We start from the raw sequence: 17,431 nt of genomic DNA on the forward strand, positions 1-17,431 counted from the left end.
CCACTACTACTACTACTAAAGATCTGACAGCAGAACTACTCCCATGTGGTTCTCTCTGTAGTCGGGGGAACAGTGGACCGTAAGCAGATCGCCAGCATTCAGGAGTCCATTGGAGAGACGAGCTCCCAGAGCGTGGTAGTGGCTGTGGACAGGTGTGGATCTGTCATTTCTGCACTCATTTACCTCCAGGTCTCCTCCTGTGCACTTACGTAGACACACCGCTTCACATTTTATTCTCCAATGTTTTCAGGATCTTCACAGGCTCCACCAGACTGGACGGTAACGCAATAGGTGAGTCAAGCCGTTCTCTGTGCGTCAAGGACTGCTGCATTTCCTGCATTTCCTGTGTCAGTGCAACTCGTCTTCCTGTTCAAATCACTCTTTTTTTTTTTTCCCCCTCACTGGGGTGATTTGTGTCTGTCAGTGGATTTCGTGCGCTGGCTGTGTGCTGTGTCCATGGATGAGCTGGCCTCGCCCACACATCCACGCATGTTCAGCCTGCAAAAGATCGTGGAGATCTCCTACTACAACATGGGCCGCATCAGGCTGCAGTGGTCCAGGATCTGGGAGGTGATCGGAGACCACTTCAATAAGGTGGGTGTGCGAAACGGAGCGACCCCGTCAGGTTCTCTTTCTATTCCTCCATCTCTCCTTGTTTCCTTCCTTTTGTTCTTGTGTTGGTTTCCCAAGAGGTGTTTTTGGTTTTAATGAGATAAATATTACTAAAAGGAAAGATTTTTTTTTGTTTAAACAAGATACTGCTCCTGAATTTATTGCCAAGCTCTGGCAGTAAAGTGCTTCTGTAGAAAAATAACCATCACAATTTTTGTTTTTTAATCTATTTTGTCATCAATTTTTAAAATGTATTATTTTCTAAAACATAAAGTGTAGATTTGATTGGATTTTTTTTCAGCGAATAAAGTAGACGTATCCAATGCCTTAAACTCAAATTTCTATATACAGGTATATATACCTGCTTTGGTTGTTTGATTTAAGATTAAAGAACATAAATATATTTATTTTTTCCTATTGAAATAGCGATAAACATTTTATTTTATCTGCTCACCCAATTTAGACGCTTTTATTTTGCCTGATTCAGTTGCTCTTTCTTTTAAATAATCATCTTCTGTTCTAAATATTTTATGTTGAACAGCTTCTCTTCTTTCCCCCAGTTTGCTCTGATGGTTCATCAAACAGAAAATGCCGAATTCGAGAAATGTTGTTTTTCTCTGCTGCAGGTTGGCTGCAATCCCAACGAAGATGTAGCGATTTTTGCCGTCGATTCTCTCAGGCAGCTGTCCATGAAGTTCCTGGAGAAAGGGGAGCTGGCTAACTTCCGCTTCCAGAAGGACTTTCTGAGGCCGTTCGAGCACATCATGAAGAAGAACAGGTACGAACCCAGAGCCACCGGCTCTGAGCCTCTTCCTGTCTTTTCCTCCCTGAAGCTATGAGTGGATTTGTTTTGTTGTTTTTTTTCACTCTGACTCCTGTCAACATTTCAGCTGACCCATTTCAGTCTTCTTGTATTACTTCTCCACTGAATTCATGAAAGGCTCTTTTTTTCCCCCCCTTTCTGTTTGGTTTGAGATGGTTTTTAAGTACAAACCAGACAGATTTATTTAGCTGGTGATTTTGAAGCAGCGTGCATGCAGCATGTGACAAGCTAAAGCCTGTTTCACTGCAACACATTTCTGACAAGAACCAGGAGTTTAAACAAGAATCCGCTCACAGAGGGCAGCGGGGAGGAGACGGCTGGCGGCCATGTAAACCGGGCAGAGCGTGGAGTCCATTAGAGTCGTGTGTGTGAGAGAGATAGAGATGGTTAGAAGAGGCAGAGATTTCCTCCCATTCATGCTCTCTGAGCAGCTACAATTGCTTGTCACTATGGCAACAGTTGCTGCAACAAACCAGCTGAGCTCAAGCTGTAATAACCACTTTACCTTAAAATGAGCCTGGGGATTTTATCAAGTGCTTTTTCAGCTAATCTGCATGAATAAACAGACAAATTATCATCATTTCAGTTGATTTGACACATTCACATGCCATTTTTCCCCCCCTCTCTATCTGACCTTGCAGGTCTCCCACCATCAGAGACATGGTGGTGCGCTGCATAGCTCAGATGGTGAACTCCCAGGCTGCCAACATCCGTTCAGGCTGGAAGAACATCTTCTCGGTGTTCCACCTGGCGGCGTCCGACCAGGACGAGAGCATCGTGGAGCTGGCCTTCCAGACCACCGGCCACATCGTCAGTGAGTCCAACACTCCTGTGTCCAAACTCGTTTCATGTCGTCCCTTCAGCCATGCGGCAGAAATGGCAACTCAAGCTTTATGACATCATATGTTAAAGATGCTTATATCCATTTCAGGATCAACTTATTTTGTAGCTGCTGTGTGTATTTGATTGGTTAAATTGAACAGGAAGTCATCTTGGAACCAATTAGTTTTGACTGTAGCAGCATTAGCTGATGTTGGAGCAACTTTAGTAGAAAGGTAGAAACAAAGTAACTACTTCTATTCACGTCCAAAAGAATTCATGTTTCCTCATATTCTTTTGTATATGAACAAATATTATTTCAATCAGATATTTAACGATATATTTAAATAATTACATCTATATATATTTTTAAACGTGTTAATTTTATGAATATTCAATCCCTCAATGGGAGAGGCTTTGTCTACAGACACCCGAAATAAAAACATTTCCTGTTTGATTTAATGAAAAATAACAACAGGTCTTGAATCCTTTATGCACGTTTGTAATATTTACATAAAATAAATTATGTATACTTTCAAAAGAGTTCAGTTTATACGTAATCACATCGTCAGAGACGAGCCTTTAGCACCTTACGAACAAATCTGCCAGCTGGTCAGAAGATCTGATTGCACATTAAATCAAAGTCTGTTTTTATTGACTTCTCTTCTCCTCCGCTCGTGTGCTCGCTGTTTACATCTCCCTCAGCGAATGTATTCGAGAAGCACTTTGCAGCCACCATCGACTCCTTCCAGGACGCCGTCAAGTGTCTCTCGGAGTTCGCCTGCAACGCCTCGTTCCCAGACACCAGCATGGAAGCGATCCGCCTCATCCGCCACTGCGCCAAATACGTCTCGGAGAGACCGCAGGTCAACGTCGGCCGGATGAAGTCTGAATCCTACCTGTAAAAAATAAAAATAAAAACACGAGGATTCATTTTGAACTCGTCGTTTCCCTCATCCCCCCGGCAGGCCTTCAAAGACTACACCAGTGACGACATGAATGTAGCCCCCGAGGACCGGGTGTGGGTGAGAGGCTGGTTCCCCATCCTGTTTGAGCTCTCCTGCATCATCAACAGGTGCAAACTGGATGTCAGGACCAGGTAGGCGGGATTAACCCTCCGATCGCAGGCCTCGTCGCTTTGACTTTTCCACATTTTGTCACATTACAACCACAAAGCTGTTGCTATTTTAAATGCAAAACTGTTTGTAATTGATGTAAAACAAGAGAAAGAACTTGCGTATGTGTTTTTAGACCTGCGTTGTTTAACGAGTGTGTTTGCGTTGCTTCTTGCAGGGGCCTCACGGTGATGTTCGAAGTGATGAAGACCTATGGGCATACCTTCGAGAAACACTGGTGGCAGGACCTGTTCAGAATCGTCTTCAGGATCTTCGACAACATGAAGCTACCGGAGCAGCAGACCGAGGTAACGGGCGAGTCTTTTCTTCCCGAAGCTTCTTTGTTTTAGTTTGTGCGTGTGTGTGTGTGTGTGTGTGTGTGTGTGTATGAAGCACGCTCACTGACGAGGCTTTTGTTGTGAAAACCTTCAGAAAGCAGAGTGGATGACCACTACATGCAACCATGCACTTTACGCCATCTGTGACGTTTTCACCCAATACTTTGAGTCCCTCAACGGCCTCCTGTTGGATGACATCCTGGCTCAGCTCTACTGGTGTGTGCAGCAAGGTGAGCAGGCTGCGTTCGCGTTTTCACCAGATTAAAACAAAAACGGATGATTTTTACGGAAATGTTCAAACTGTTTATTTTATGAACCTGTACTCCAAACAAAATTAGTCCACATCGTGATTATCATAAACTAAACAATAATAAAATCCGCTTCCTGCGTCTCTGCCTCTTCGCCTGCAGACAACGAGCAGCTGGCCCGTTCGGGCACCAACTGCCTAGAGAACGTGGTCATCCTCAACGGGGAGAAGTTCTCCGCCGAGACCTGGGACAAGACGTGCAACTGCATGCTGGACATCTTCAAGACCACCATCCCCCACGCGTAAGCCGACGCGCCGTCCTCCTCAGCAGGAAAACTCTGTGGGACCCGGATTTGAACTGAAGCTGCTCAAACGGGCAGTTTGATGCTTGAAAATTAGTTTGTAGAACAAAATCAAGCTCAGTGCTAAAAACTAGTGGTGTTTAGTATAATAGAATAACTTTTTCATGATTTCCCAGGTCTGGATAAGTACGGAAGAAGAAAATGTAGTATCTAAATTTCTTTCTTTTTGGATTTTCTTTTCTTTTATTTTCTGTATTTGGTTTTTTCTTTTTCTTTTTTGTTTGTTTTTTCTTCCTGTCGTTTTTACTTCCTTTTTTTATCACCTTAGAAGAAACAGGCTATTCTGATGTACAGTACATAACATAATAGGTGCTGAGATATTCTGCTTGCAAATGCACCAAAAATACACCAAAAGCTAAATCCGTATTTTTTGTAACAAAAGCGGTTTTAACCTTGTTTTTTTCCTATCGACAGTTTTGACATTTTCACCAAAAAAACTGATGTGATTTCTTCTATCAATTTTCTCTGGTTTCAAAGGTTGTTGACGTGGCGACCGGCAGGAGCAGAAGGAGAGCACTTCGCAACACACAGCCTGACTGACAAACAGCTGGTGAGGAAATCTTTTGTACGGTTTATCCAGGACATGCAGATGTCGTTCTTTTCTGATCCTCCTCCTATTTTAGGCTTATTTATATTTGTTGGATAGCGGTAGCTAAAATCTGCTTTGATTTCAGGACTCCATATCCCAGAAGTCTGTGGACATTCAGTCCCGCTCTGACGACCAGCACTCCATCAGCAGCGGCGACAGGGCCACCGCCATGGAGAGCCGCCGGCAGAGTCAGCACAGCTCGGCGTCGGGCGTCTTCGAGGACGGCTCGAGAAGCAGGACCTCAACGAGTGAGTCGGCCATTTTCCACGAATACTAATCCCTCTCTCTGCGTTTCCCTTCCCATCAATTTGTTTCCTGACGAACGTTTCCTGTTGCGTCCTGCAGAGATCCAGGAGCAGCGCTTGTTCTCCGCCCTGCTCATAAAGTGCGTCGTGCAGCTGGAGCTGATCCAGACCATCGATAACATCGTGTTTTTCCCCGCCACCAGTAAGAAGGAGGACGCGGAAAACTTTGCAGCTGCTCAGGTATAAAGTTTGAGTGACCCGCACGACGACGAGCTACAGCCATGGTGGAAATATTAGCGAGTAGCTCTATAAACCTTTATTTAATTTGAAGCGGGACGCCGGGTGTGCCGCGGACGTCCAAGTGGAGACGCAGGACCAGGGGATGTTCCGCTATCTGACCTCGGAGCAGCTCTTCAAGCTGCTGGACTGCCTGCTGGAGTCGCATCGCTTCGCCAAGGCTTTCAACTCCAACAACGAGCAGAGAACGCTGCTGTGGAAAGCAGGTAGGAGAACGGAGGCTGCGTCGGGGGACTCGAGGCCGGCACTGCGGATCTCTTAACGGGTTTTTCCTGTGTGCGTTTTTGGAGGTTTCAAAGGCAAGTCGAAGCCCAACCTGTTGAAGCAGGAGACCAGCAGCCTGGCGTGTGGGCTGCGCATCCTGTTCCGCATGTACACGGACGAGAGCCGACAGGACGCCTGGGAGGAGGTCCAGAGGCGGCTGCTCAAGTGAGGGACGCCTTCATCTGCTGAGCATTTACCACACTCGGTTTAGCATGGAAAGGATTCATCATAATGTTAAAATAATCATCAACTAATTTAGAAATTGATTAATCGTTTACTACAGCTTGGAGTCAAAAAAGGCCATTTGCTGTAAGAGCAACATGCGACAACAACTGAGCCAAACCTGTACAAACAAAAAATACACATTTTGCATTTAAAATAACCAAACCTCCTTTGTCTGTAAATATGCTCCACACAACTCATCTAGTAACTTTGCTTTAGCTTCACCTTGTTTAAAAAAGAAAAACCAGCTCCTATTACACACCTTTAACTATTTAATTAGCAGCCATTCATAATGTCGCTACGTTGATCAGAAAGGCTTGAGCTTCACACATTATAAATCTCAAAGTATATTCCTGCATCCTTTGCACAAATGAGCAAGTGTGTGTTTCTAAAGTTGTATAAAATAAGCTCAAGTGGTTAAATGGTAAAGATGCAGAATGAGACATTTTTTAAATCTGATTTTTCAATTAATTGTCAGAATAACTAAATAATTAACAGCTGCAGCCCCAGTGCTGCTCATTTGAGGACAACAGGACGCTTCTCCTCCATTATATGAAAAATTATCATTTTATTTACTTGTGTTTTAGCTCCTCTTAAAAAAAGCTTCTTTGAATTTTTTCTAGTTGGTTTGTCACTTTTGTAAAATAAGTTCCAGCTCCAGTGTTTTTAAGTCACATTTTAGTTGCAATGTTGTAAAATCTGAGGTCGTTCTTTCAATCCCTGGTGTTTTTCTGCTCTGCTGTGTGAGGTGAAATCTGTCCTGCTGGTTAAAATGTGTGTTTGATGTTGCCTGCTACTCCGGATTAGGTAGAAAAGTGTAAAAAAAAAAAAAAACAGCCAGCAGGAGCTCTGCTTCACTGTTCCCATAAAGAAAAGCTTTATAGATCCAGAGGAACCAGAATGCTGCTTGTGATCAGCACTTCTGTGATTGCATCAGCGCCACTCAGAGCCTTCATCCTGTTCGTCTTTCTGTTCTGACTCATCCTCCTGTTTTGATGCCGATATTGATGGTGATCCAAAGCAGAACACTGGCTTATCTCTCCCACTTCACTGATTAACTTTGAGAGAGACGAAGATGATACCAGATAGGGTGGCTGAGTGTGTGAGTTGGATCAGTTCGGGGTGCAGAGCTGGAGGAGGATGTGGAGATTCAGTCACCTGATGGAAACTGGAGCAGGAGAAAGTCCAGGTTCTCCTCAAGGTTTAATAGACGACTCAGTGAGCAGCTTCAATGAAGAGCCTTTATCGTCATCATCATCATCCTACTAGTTCCCTGTTGTGTTGATGTCTGTGAAATGTTTCCGTTTCGCTCAGCGTTTGCAGCGAGGCGGTGGCGTACTTCCTGGCTCTGACCTCGGAAAGCCACAGAGAGGCCTGGACCAACCTGCTGCTGCTCTTCCTCACCAAGGTGCTGAAGATCAGCGACGAAAGGGTAGGAGACCAAAACACGCCCCGGGTTTAAATGAAGCGAGACTTTTAATGATAACGTTGCATTAACAAGATCAACAACCGCATTCAAAATGTTAAAAAAAGTTCAACTTTTACCTTTTGTCAGCCACAAACTCGATTGTATTGTAAAACATCAACACAAAAGAAAGCCCCTGCATGCATGGATCCATTCAATGTTGGGATATTTTGAGCTAAGTAGCCTAGAAGAACCTCGACACACACAACCTGCACACCAGCGTTCCTTCTTTATGTTTAAGATTTGTAGCAAAATAAGAGAAACTTTGAGAGGCATTGATACTGTTGGATTACCTCTGACCTCTGTGTCTTTCAGTTCAAGGCTCATGCATCCAGATACTACCCCCTCCTGTGTGAGATCATGCAGTTTGACCTGATCCCTGAACTGCGGGCCGTTCTCAGGAAGTTCTACCTGCGCATCGGCCTCGTCTTTAACATTGCACAGCTGCCTGAGCCCGAGCCGGACCCCGAGCCGAGGCGTGCGGAGCCAGAAACAGACATGGAGGTGGGGGAGGAAGCCGGGGAGGAGGCCCAGTGATGCTGCGCCCTCCTCCACCCCTCCGCCTACTACACAAACCAACCCACCGCAGAAATGTGCGGTTGTGCTGCGCCTCCTCAGGGCCCCTCCTCAGGGCCCCCCCACCTCACCCGCTCTCCCTCTCTTCCTCCTGTTGTACGACAAACACTTTAACCTGATTGGTTGGAGGGTGAAAGCCCCGCCCCAACACTCTTGACCCTCACAGACGGAGTCGTCTGCTTCATCGTTAAAAAAACAATAATGTCTTGCACCGGGTGTAGCGACGCCTCCACTGGATAAAACTACTGATCAGCAACTGACATGTACCCATATCTCTGATCTACATCTCAACACGTGTGCTTCTTACTGTACGTTTAAAAAATAAAAATAAAAAATGAAGAATGAATGATTTCAGCTACATGCAAAATACTCAGCAACTCTGAAATTTCTCTCTCACACATGGCTGACGATCTCTCTGCACTGCGGACGGCTAACATTAGCGCGTTGGTTAGTCTCTCGGATGAAACTAGTTGTACAGATCTGCCGCTGTGTAAAATAATCTTATTATAATAATAATAATAATAACAACACTAGATTTTGTTTATTTTTCTCCTGGACTTTTTTTTTTTTTTATTGTTGTTGCACTTGATCTTGTTTTTGTTCTGTTTTGTTTTTTTTCCGAATGCACTGGAGATTTTTCTTTTGTGATAATTTATTTGACTGCACCACCTCCTCCTGATTGTCCAACACGGTATGATTTGTAATTAAACAAGACTGTGGAAAGTGAAGGGTTAAATTATTTCCATTTTTATGTGTTCTTAAGTTTTTAACAAAAGACGTGACGATAACTGGGCTTCTGGCGCCGGAAGACAAGGAAGCAAACTGATGCTAGCTGCTTTGTGAAGTCTCTATTCTAATTTCTGTTTTCATGTGAGTTTAGTTATCGCTCTACTGTACAAAAATCAGAAAACTTGATAATATATTTGGGTTTTTTTTTTCTTTTTTTTGGTTTGGGGAAGGATATATGTATAGAGAAAATTACAAATGTTAGCCGTGCTTTAAGTGTAAATTGGATGCATTCCTGCTCATGGATGTAGAAAACTAAATGTATATGATACAGCAATGTAAAGTTTTCTATCTCGCAAAAGATTATGTACAACTTTCTGTACGATACATCATCTGGCATTCTAATCAGGTTCTAGGTCAATAAAGTTTTTGAACTTGGTTGATTTGAATGAAGAATCGGTGAGTTTTAACTTTGCCAATAATCAGTCGCAGTTCAGGTTTAGTTTAAAAGTACATTTTAATGCATGAATTTAAAAAAATGCTACAAGAATATACAGACGTTTTAAGATTATCTTGCATTTACTATGTAGTTAGACTTGTCCCCATGAGTTTCCTTATCTGCAGCTATGGAAACATTAAGATTTCAAGCCACAGTAAATGGAAACACCCTGTGGAGTCCGACTCATGGGGAACTGGATGATGTGGCATTTCTGCCAGGGCGAAGCATCCAGCCTGCATCCTGAATTTCTAATTTGTTTTGGTTTTGTTTTTTGGTTGGATGTGAGCCGGGCTTCAGCCAGGTTTCTGTCCTCCGAGACGGAGACGGATCCTCCACATCGCCGCTGCAGCTCATGCGCCTGTCCGGCTCACGTTTTGTGGGGCTGCACAGTAAAAGAAAATTAAAAATATATATATTAATCTGTTTAGGAAAACTTTTAAAACGAGAAACAGATTTTTACTGCCTGGCCTGGTGCTATCTCCACCCTGCAGCTGATGAGGCCAGCAGACTCCCTGTATCGCCACCAGCTGCCGAGTGGAGCCATGAGCTGCTGTTGGCTGCCGTTTCTCTGGCAAAGACACAAAGTGCTAAGCTGACCCTTCGACTGATGGAGGAGAGCACTGGAGGGTGCAGGAAGCAGCTCTTCCTTTATCCCCCTCCCTGCCTGATGGTAAAACTGTTACCAGTGTCTTGGAAAATAAACATATCTGAACGGATTTTCTGATGAAACGGGTCAAAGCTTTCTTTCTTTCCTCTAGCGAGACAGTAACTCTGCCTTCTGGGAGAATGGATACTTCATTCTTGCGAGCGAACTCGACTTTCTGGATAACACCAACGGATGGCATCTTTATCAGCTTCATTTCATAGCTTGTATTCATAAGTAGTATTATTGTATTCTCAGTTTGCAGAGTTAAAACGGTTGGATCTCGTAGAGATGAGAAGCAAGTGTTCGGCTAAAGGGACGTATCGAACTGAAAAGCCTCTGGAAAGTGGGTAGTATGAGGAAATCAAGGCTCAGATTTGCTGCCCTTAATTCTATTCGCAGTGAATTTAGGTATCAAGACTGCAAATACAAGTACCTCTAAGGAAGTTGAAGTCCCACAAGGTTTCCTTTTCAGGAAATCCAGGAGCAATGAAGGACCCATAGTTAGTACTTCAGTAGATTTGACGTTTGCAGATTCAAAAGCCTCGGCTTTGGATCATCTTCTATATGTGAGTGAAATAGATTTGATAAATTTGGAGAAAAAAACTTACCATACATGGTTTTAGGAAAGTTGCAGAAGTTAGAAGCTAAAACTTGTCAACACTGGTAATCTGCTCTGATGAGCTGCCCGGGTCAAGTTCTTTTACCCATTCAGAGAACAAAAGCATTACTGTATTTTAACGAGACAGAATTATGCAGGCTTGAACATCTAGTATCGACTATATGACCGTACTTCAATGCTTGTGCAGGTAAGGATTGTGAGCCTCCTCCTTCAGCTGAAGCTCCAGCTGTCTCTGTTCTCTCCTCAGAAACTTACGGAGGGTTGACAGCTCTCTGATCACTTCCTGTTGACCTGCTGGAGGTCACAGTAACTTGGGATTAAAAACATGAGGGATGGTGCGCAATTCTAGTGCGATTTAAAAAGTTTTACACCCTTGAACTGTTGCCACATCCTCAAAAGATCCATTAATATCTGACAAAATGTGAAATAAATTGTCTACGGGATTGAATATTTGTATCCAGGTGTTTATGTCAGACTCACCGGGTATCGAAGGCTTCCTCTCAGGAACAGGTTGGATGCTTGGTGCTGATACAATACGCTCCTGGAAAAAAAAATAAAATTGTTTATTTGTAAGTTCCCTACAATAAATTGACGACTTTGAAAATATTTGCGTGCACTTCTAACCGACTTACAATTCTTGAAGTAGGTGAGCTCATGTCAGATGACGGACTTGGTGAAAGACTAGTTTGCTTCCTCTGCAAAGTTGGGATGGGAGGAGACGGCTCCCTCTGCAAAAACAACTGAGAGAACACACAGTCCATCTTTGACTATCTGTTTAATAAAACCACAAATTTCCACGTTTAGTGCTGTTTCCGCCTGAGGATCAAACCTTCACCCCAGTCTCACTTGCTAACTTACAGTCCTTGGGGTAAGCGGTCCCATGGCAGATGAAGGACTTGATGTCACATCATTTGAACACTTCCTGTGCCACACTGGGATGGATTGAGATTCCCGTCTCTGTAAAAAATAAAAAAAATTGAGTCAATTTTTGATGATCTGTGCCAAATCTATCAACAGATTTCCTTTTCCTGGTAACATCTGGTACCTCATTTTGACGAACACTCTGAGGTGCATTGTGATGTTTCCGCTCTTTGCCGAGAACCTTCTCGATGTCATGAGTTTCAGCTTTGTTGCTCTGTTTGCCTTTGCTCTGCGGAGAGAACGACAGGTGACTCTCTGACGAATGCGGCGTGAGAATGAAGCTGGTGTGGCACTGTGTGAGCCCTCACCCTCATCTCTTTTTCTCGCCTCTTCTCCTCCTCGTACTGCTGCTGTATGCGGACCCTCTCCATCGCCAGCTTCTTCTCCTCGTCCTCCTCGGCAATCCGAACACGCTCTCGCTCCTCTGCCTTTTTTCTCTTCCTCTCCTCGATCTGTTTGAATGAATTGACAGGCTGGTGAAATAAAACTGACGCAGTAACTTTCATAATTAAAAGTTTTCCAAAGGGAAAGCTTGCTCCGCTAGGCTTAATGAATGCAGTAAGTCCCTGTAATCCTCCCTAACCTACCTGTTGTCTCAGTTCCTCTGTGTACCTGTCCTGCTGCAGAGGCGACGGATGACTCGACTCTACAACATTAGACATGAGAACGTGGGGGGAAAAAACCCGGAGAAACAGCCAAAACACAAACATGTGGACAGAAGTGATTAAGCAGAGACCTTGCAGAGAAATTGGAGACTCCAGCTCTGCTCCCAGAGAGGTCATCCTCTTATTATTAAAGCTGCGCATTTGATACAGGTCACCTGGAAACGGAGACGGAAAAATGAACAAATGAAGAGTTCCACACCGAAATGCTCAGCTAAGGTTTCCATTTCAAGACAAGCAAAGAAGAAAAAGAACTCAACTCAGATCTGATTTTAGTTAGACTAAAATTCAGCAGATACGCTAAATTCTGACTTACTAATTTGTAAAGCAAGAAGAAGCTTCAAGTTGCAGTCGACTTACTGACAAGGTTTCCGTGTTTGTCTCTAATCGGAGCTCCTCCTCCGCCTTTTCCCCAGGGGTCGTACACCACCAGCTCACCCTCCTGCAGAGCAGCCTCTCTCCTCTTCTTCTCCTTCTCTCTTTTTGTCCATCCTTCCTTTTCCGTAACCTGAACAGAGAACGCCCGGATGTTCCGTCCCAGTCACCGGTGCTGTGCTGTGTAATCAACACATGTTTTTGTTTTTGTTTTTCTTTGAGATACAGTAATTATTGACCTGCCGTCTTGGTGCCTCTCTGTATCTCTCGGTGCTCTCGCTCCGTTGGGAAGTCCCACATGTCTCCTTCTGCTGAGCTCCTCCATCTGTGAAGATAATTCAAAATAAGATACGATTAACTAAAATAGCGTAACAATTTTGTGAGTTGTTACTAAGTCATAGCTGGTAATATTACTCTAATATCAAGGTTTGTTTTAATGTAAGATGAAAAAAGTGAAAAGGATTAAATATTTCTAAACAGAACCTGCTTTATAAAAAGAGAACAGTCTGGTTTTACGTCAATAACAGTAGACAAATGAGCATTTTAAACATTACTTCCTGCATCTTGCAAAACTATTTATACTTCTTGATTTTTTTCATGCTTTCATGCTACAAATAATAACTTAAATGTATTTTATTAGGATTTTGGTGGCAGATCAACACAAACTAGTGCATGACAATAAAGCAGAAAGAAAAGGACGTATAGTTTTCCAATGTTCTTTCCAATAAAAAAAATCTACAATAAAAATAATCTGAAAAGTACGGTGAGCATTTCTCTGATACCTGGGACCTCTAATAAAGCTAAGAACCCAGAGCAACTCCTGCCTTCAAGGTCATTAAATAGTTTGACTGCATGTAATTCAATCTCTGTATAAAGTCTCCTGTTCTGTGGAAGTTGTTGCTGAACTGGAGAGCTCCTTCTGTGGCATCCCAGGTGGACAAAGGAGCGTTAGCACAGATCCTTCCTTACAGCAGCTGTTGTTTTGGGGTTCATAATCATCACTGCTCCAAACGTAAACGCAGTAAGTGTTGTACCTGCTTGCCTTATTTGTACAATTTTTTTTCCTTTTCCTCAAAGTGATCTGTTGTTTTTGAACAGACCATCCCCATGGTGAAACATGGTGGTGGCAGCATGTTGCTGTGTTGGGGCGGTTCCTCAGCAGAGATGGGGGGAAATGAATAGAGGGCAATACTTGATGAAAACTTGTTAGAGCACGTAAAAGACTTGAGCCTCCAAGTCTCCTTGCAACAGAACAAAAAGAAATGTATGTATAATTTTTGTTCAACTTCACAACCCATTATTGTGTTGGTCACACTCATAAAATCTCAACAAAATATGTTGTAAGGTGACAAAATGTGAGAAAAAAAAATCAATATTGATGCATAGTTTTGCAGGTTATTGTAATTAAAACAGGAAAACTGAAGGCTCTGGGCTGTGACAATCCATACTGTAAAAACTGACTTTAAGATACCGTGACAAACACACCAATCATCACACTGACACGACATCGCATGCATGACTGAATGATGTGACTGTGATACTTTACTCAGGTATTGGTTAGAATAAGGATCCTGCTTTCTGGGTCCTTCATACCAGCTTGCATCACCGTTGGAAACTACATGAGATCCAGGAGGAACAACAGGAACCCTGCAAAAACACACACACACACACACACACACGCACACATACAAAATGTGTTCACTTTGGTATTCATTTTACTCTTATATACTGAAATAAAGCAACTGCTAGCTACCATGGGATGGCCACCTGCCCTTGGATGCCAGGGAAAGTGTTGCAATAATTAAACGGCGGGACCGCTTGCATCGCTCCCATCCCACACAGAGGCAGCTGGTTGCAGTTTGGACCGAAGTTCGTCAGGGGATTCTGTCCAAGAGTTCTGGGCTGTGAGCTCTCAAAGAGGTTGTCATATTTAGGATCAAACCCCGGGGCATCAGAAACGTCCTGTTCCAAGCTCCGGTCCTGATGAGACGCAGCGCCAATCTGCTGTTTGAGAAATAATTAGACAACCTGAAATGAATATTTTAGTTTTTTCTATAAACGCAGTCCGTCTACCTCTTTCTCAGGAGTTGTAGCTTCAGCGGCACCGAGCTTCAGCACAGACTTCTTCTCCCTGATAACAAAAGGTATTTAGAAACCGTCACATGTTGACACTGAGTTCACTATGCATCCACTTAACCCTGAAATGTTCACAGACACTCAAGCAGCATATAAATTCTTCTTCTTCCTTTTTTTTTTAGATGATCTCCTGCGTTTGATTGAATTCACTTTTACTATGAGTGGTGTTGAGGATTAAATTATAACTCCCTCATTAAAAACTTTTTCTTGTTTTTCTGCTGTTCTGCCATTTGTCTAAGCAGTTCCTGCTTGTACTGCTCCTTCTTCATTTGAACAACGCTCCAATCCTCGACTGCCCCTGCATTGACAACAACAGATGATCCATCAGCAACACATCCATCAACGGACGTCCCTTGAAGCACTAATAACAGTGGACCTTACCGATCATTAGTCCGGTTGCGAGCTCTTTCTCGTCTTGGTTGGCAGTGGGTGTAGATTTTGCTGTTGTCTTCAGGTTCTGTGGTGTTTGACTAATGCTGATCAAAGATACACAAATTACGACTTGCTTAAACTGTTGAGCATTTACCATTTTTATAAGGTGGCGCTTTATTGGCTACGAAAGTTTGTAAAGTGTGTTTTTGATGCCACAATGTCGGAAAAACTAACCTGGAGCAGAAAGTCGTGACGCAGCAACAGCTTAAAGTAGTTACCTTATTATTATAATGATTTAAGTTGCTATTTTTTTTGTATTTTGTCGTGCTTTATTTCTTGAACAATGACAATAAAAGGAATTCTGATTTTGATTTTACTTGAAAGTAAAATATTTTTTGACCTCAAGCAGTCAACAGAAGTCGAGGTTGCTTACTCCGCCTTCCAGATCCCGTCGCTGCTGTTTTGGTCTCGAATGGCAAGGGCCTCCATTTCCTTTATGTCTCGCAAATCTCTGCCATAAAGCCCATGCAAAACAGAGTGCATTCAGTCAAGATGCTATGAATCAATTCCCAATGAAACCCTGTTGAAGTTCAAAGTCATTTTTGACAAAAAAAAAAAAAGCTGCACCTCCTCTGTCCATGCTCAGGGGTTCCCCATTCCTCTTTGCACTCCTGCTCATTCGTGCTTCTGCCTCGCCTCCTACGGGGTATGAAGTCATAGTCCTCCTCTTCCTCTGTGTTCAGCTCCTCCTCGGAGCTGTGCGTCTTCTTCGGCTGATGGACTTCCCATCTCCTTCGCCTACGGCAGCAGGGACTCCAGGTGTCTGGGCTTCCTCTGTAGTCTCCTGCCTCGGTCAGAGTGGCAGCATTTTTCACGGATACGGGACTCTCCCTCTGATAGGGCGGAGTGCTTGTCTGGGAGTTCATGAAGGACGGAGCAGAGCCGGGACTGGCTACGCTTACAGCATCCGATGATTGATGTTCTGGCTGAAAATGATAAATTATGTGGAAATTAAGTCACATTTCTTAAGGTTGGCACTTAAGGATGTATTTCTCTACTCATACCTTAGGGGTAATCAGATGTGCTCCCTTCTTTGCCCTTCTGTTTTGAGCTTGCTCCTGTAGGAAAAGGTTGTATTCTCTCTGTCGCTCTTCTCTCAATCGTTCCTATGACAAATTGAAAGAAAACATACTCAGTACTTTTATTTAAAAGTCTTCGTACCACTGAGTTTTTTTTTGTTTTTGTTTTTTTCACATTTGGTTTTGTTACAACCTCTAAATGTATTGCTATGTTGTGGACATGTGCTTATATGTCATATTTCAAAACAAAGTAGCAAATAAATATAAAGAGGCAAGACAAAGAAGCTTTTAACATTTTTTTCCCCAAGTGAAAACAAGAAAAATGTACAGAACAATCACCCACCTTTACTGATACCCTCTCCTCAATAGGTAAGGAGAGACCCTGCTGCTCCCCAGGCACATGACTTTTACAATCCTTTTTCTGAAGAAAGCAGAACAAAACAAAACAGTCGATTGAATCCACATGAGCTTAGCGAGAACAGTAAGGAGTTGTAAGCATTTTTCAAAGGCTTTCTTGGATTAGCAGAGAAAATGATCAGACCTTGGCAACATAATCTTTGTACTCCAGCTGCAGCTCCAGCAGCAACTTCTGCTTCTTCTTTTCATAATCTCTTCCCAGAGCAGCTATTCCTGAATCTGGAAAAATACATCTTATGTAGCTCCATGCTAGGCTACTGTAAAAAAAAAAATACTACTTGAACACTTTCACAGACTTGCATAGTACCTGTTTCTAGATTCTGGGTTATTTCCTGAGTTGTTGACGCGGATGGAGGCATCCTGGAGACTTATTTATTGCCCAACATCAGTCTTTGACTGTATACGACAAACACAAACTAAGTATTCAACACTGTTTGCGTATATTCCAAAGCCGCTGTTATGAAGCACATACCTCGGTTTGTTTGTCTGGGTGGTCTTGTCTGTTCCTGCGTCATTGTAGTCGAGAAATATCCCGCTGTCGTTTATAAACACTAAAGAAATTAGTCTTTCTTCATAATAGTCAGATAAACCTAGCGTCTTAGCTTTAAAAAGTTGTTAGTCCGTTTTATAAACGCAAATGAGAAATCCGCTTTATCGAGGCACAATGGATGAAGCGTTGCGCGTTGCTACGGGCAACCATGACACGATGTCCCGACAGACTCACTGCAGTTACCAGCAAGAAACCGTAAACAAAACAAAAATTAGACTAAAATAAAATAAAAACTAAAAGTAACCGGGCATTTAAAAAAAGGTATACTCTGTTATTGTCGAAAAACATTTTAAAAAAAAAGTGTTTTATATATATATAATTGTTTTGTTCATTTTCACCTTTATGTAGTTTAGTCTTTATGGAGTAAATATGTCACTGCATCTTTACTCCATAATAAATGCATGCACATAGTGACAATAAAAACATAGCTGTTTATTAAAGTAATGCAGGCAGAG

The 17,431-nt window shown here is 42.9% G+C and overlaps 2 protein-coding genes across 9 annotated transcripts in view; one reads left to right on the top strand and one right to left on the bottom strand.

Annotated features, from left to right (window-relative positions):
• Window positions 1–9,138, top strand: part of arfgef1 (ADP-ribosylation factor guanine nucleotide-exchange factor 1 (brefeldin A-inhibited)) — a 52,793-nt gene extending 43,655 nt beyond the window's left edge. For all 3 annotated transcript variants that reach the window (XM_007554485.2, XM_007554486.2, XM_016672677.1), the window contains 17 exons: window positions 62–152; window positions 251–291; window positions 425–594; window positions 1,239–1,390; window positions 2,077–2,249; window positions 2,960–3,120; window positions 3,223–3,353; window positions 3,548–3,677; window positions 3,802–3,937; window positions 4,118–4,256; window positions 4,794–4,866; window positions 4,991–5,153; window positions 5,251–5,390; window positions 5,482–5,653; window positions 5,738–5,876; window positions 7,248–7,365; window positions 7,714–9,138. In XM_007554485.2, coding sequence (XP_007554547.1) covers window positions 62–152; window positions 251–291; window positions 425–594; window positions 1,239–1,390; window positions 2,077–2,249; window positions 2,960–3,120; window positions 3,223–3,353; window positions 3,548–3,677; window positions 3,802–3,937; window positions 4,118–4,256; window positions 4,794–4,866; window positions 4,991–5,153; window positions 5,251–5,390; window positions 5,482–5,653; window positions 5,738–5,876; window positions 7,248–7,365; window positions 7,714–7,935 — 2,351 coding nt within the window. In that variant the 3' untranslated portion in view covers window positions 7,936–9,138. The remainder of the gene's footprint in view (window positions 1–61; window positions 153–250; window positions 292–424; window positions 595–1,238; window positions 1,391–2,076; window positions 2,250–2,959; window positions 3,121–3,222; window positions 3,354–3,547; window positions 3,678–3,801; window positions 3,938–4,117; window positions 4,257–4,793; window positions 4,867–4,990; window positions 5,154–5,250; window positions 5,391–5,481; window positions 5,654–5,737; window positions 5,877–7,247; window positions 7,366–7,713) is intronic.
• On the bottom strand, window positions 8,914–17,226 carry LOC103139707 (centrosome and spindle pole-associated protein 1). Of its 6 annotated transcripts, none has more exons than XR_001662425.1 (24): window positions 16,899–17,226; window positions 16,734–16,822; window positions 16,551–16,645; window positions 16,353–16,430; window positions 15,995–16,096; window positions 15,558–15,916; window positions 15,364–15,441; window positions 14,940–15,034; window positions 14,760–14,856; window positions 14,496–14,553; window positions 14,176–14,426; window positions 13,969–14,069; window positions 12,662–12,747; window positions 12,408–12,555; window positions 12,122–12,205; window positions 11,973–12,031; window positions 11,694–11,837; window positions 11,510–11,614; window positions 11,323–11,421; window positions 11,097–11,204; window positions 10,945–11,005; window positions 10,636–10,755; window positions 10,279–10,405; window positions 8,914–9,581 (listed from the first exon to the last, which is right to left on the bottom strand). XR_001662425.1 is itself a non-coding variant. In XM_016672678.1 (23 exons), exons 2-22 carry the CDS (start codon window positions 16,783–16,785, stop codon window positions 10,637–10,639), a joined length of 2,382 nt encoding a protein of 793 aa, XP_016528164.1. In that variant the 5' UTR covers window positions 16,786–16,822; window positions 16,899–17,226; the 3' UTR covers window positions 8,914–9,581; window position 10,636. The 6 variants fall into 6 exon arrangements, 1 of the variants encoding a protein (XP_016528164.1); XR_001662424.1 differs by having other exon boundaries at window positions 10,636–10,758; window positions 14,176–14,423; window positions 16,899–17,225; XR_001662423.1 differs by having other exon boundaries at window positions 10,636–10,758; window positions 16,899–17,225.
• Window positions 17,227–17,431: the final 205 nt, after the last annotated feature.

Source organism: Poecilia formosa, unplaced genomic scaffold (genome assembly GCF_000485575.1).
Source record: "Poecilia formosa unplaced genomic scaffold, Poecilia_formosa-5.1.2 Scaffold64, whole genome shotgun sequence".
Classification (NCBI taxonomy): domain Eukaryota; kingdom Metazoa; phylum Chordata; class Actinopteri; order Cyprinodontiformes; family Poeciliidae; genus Poecilia; species Poecilia formosa.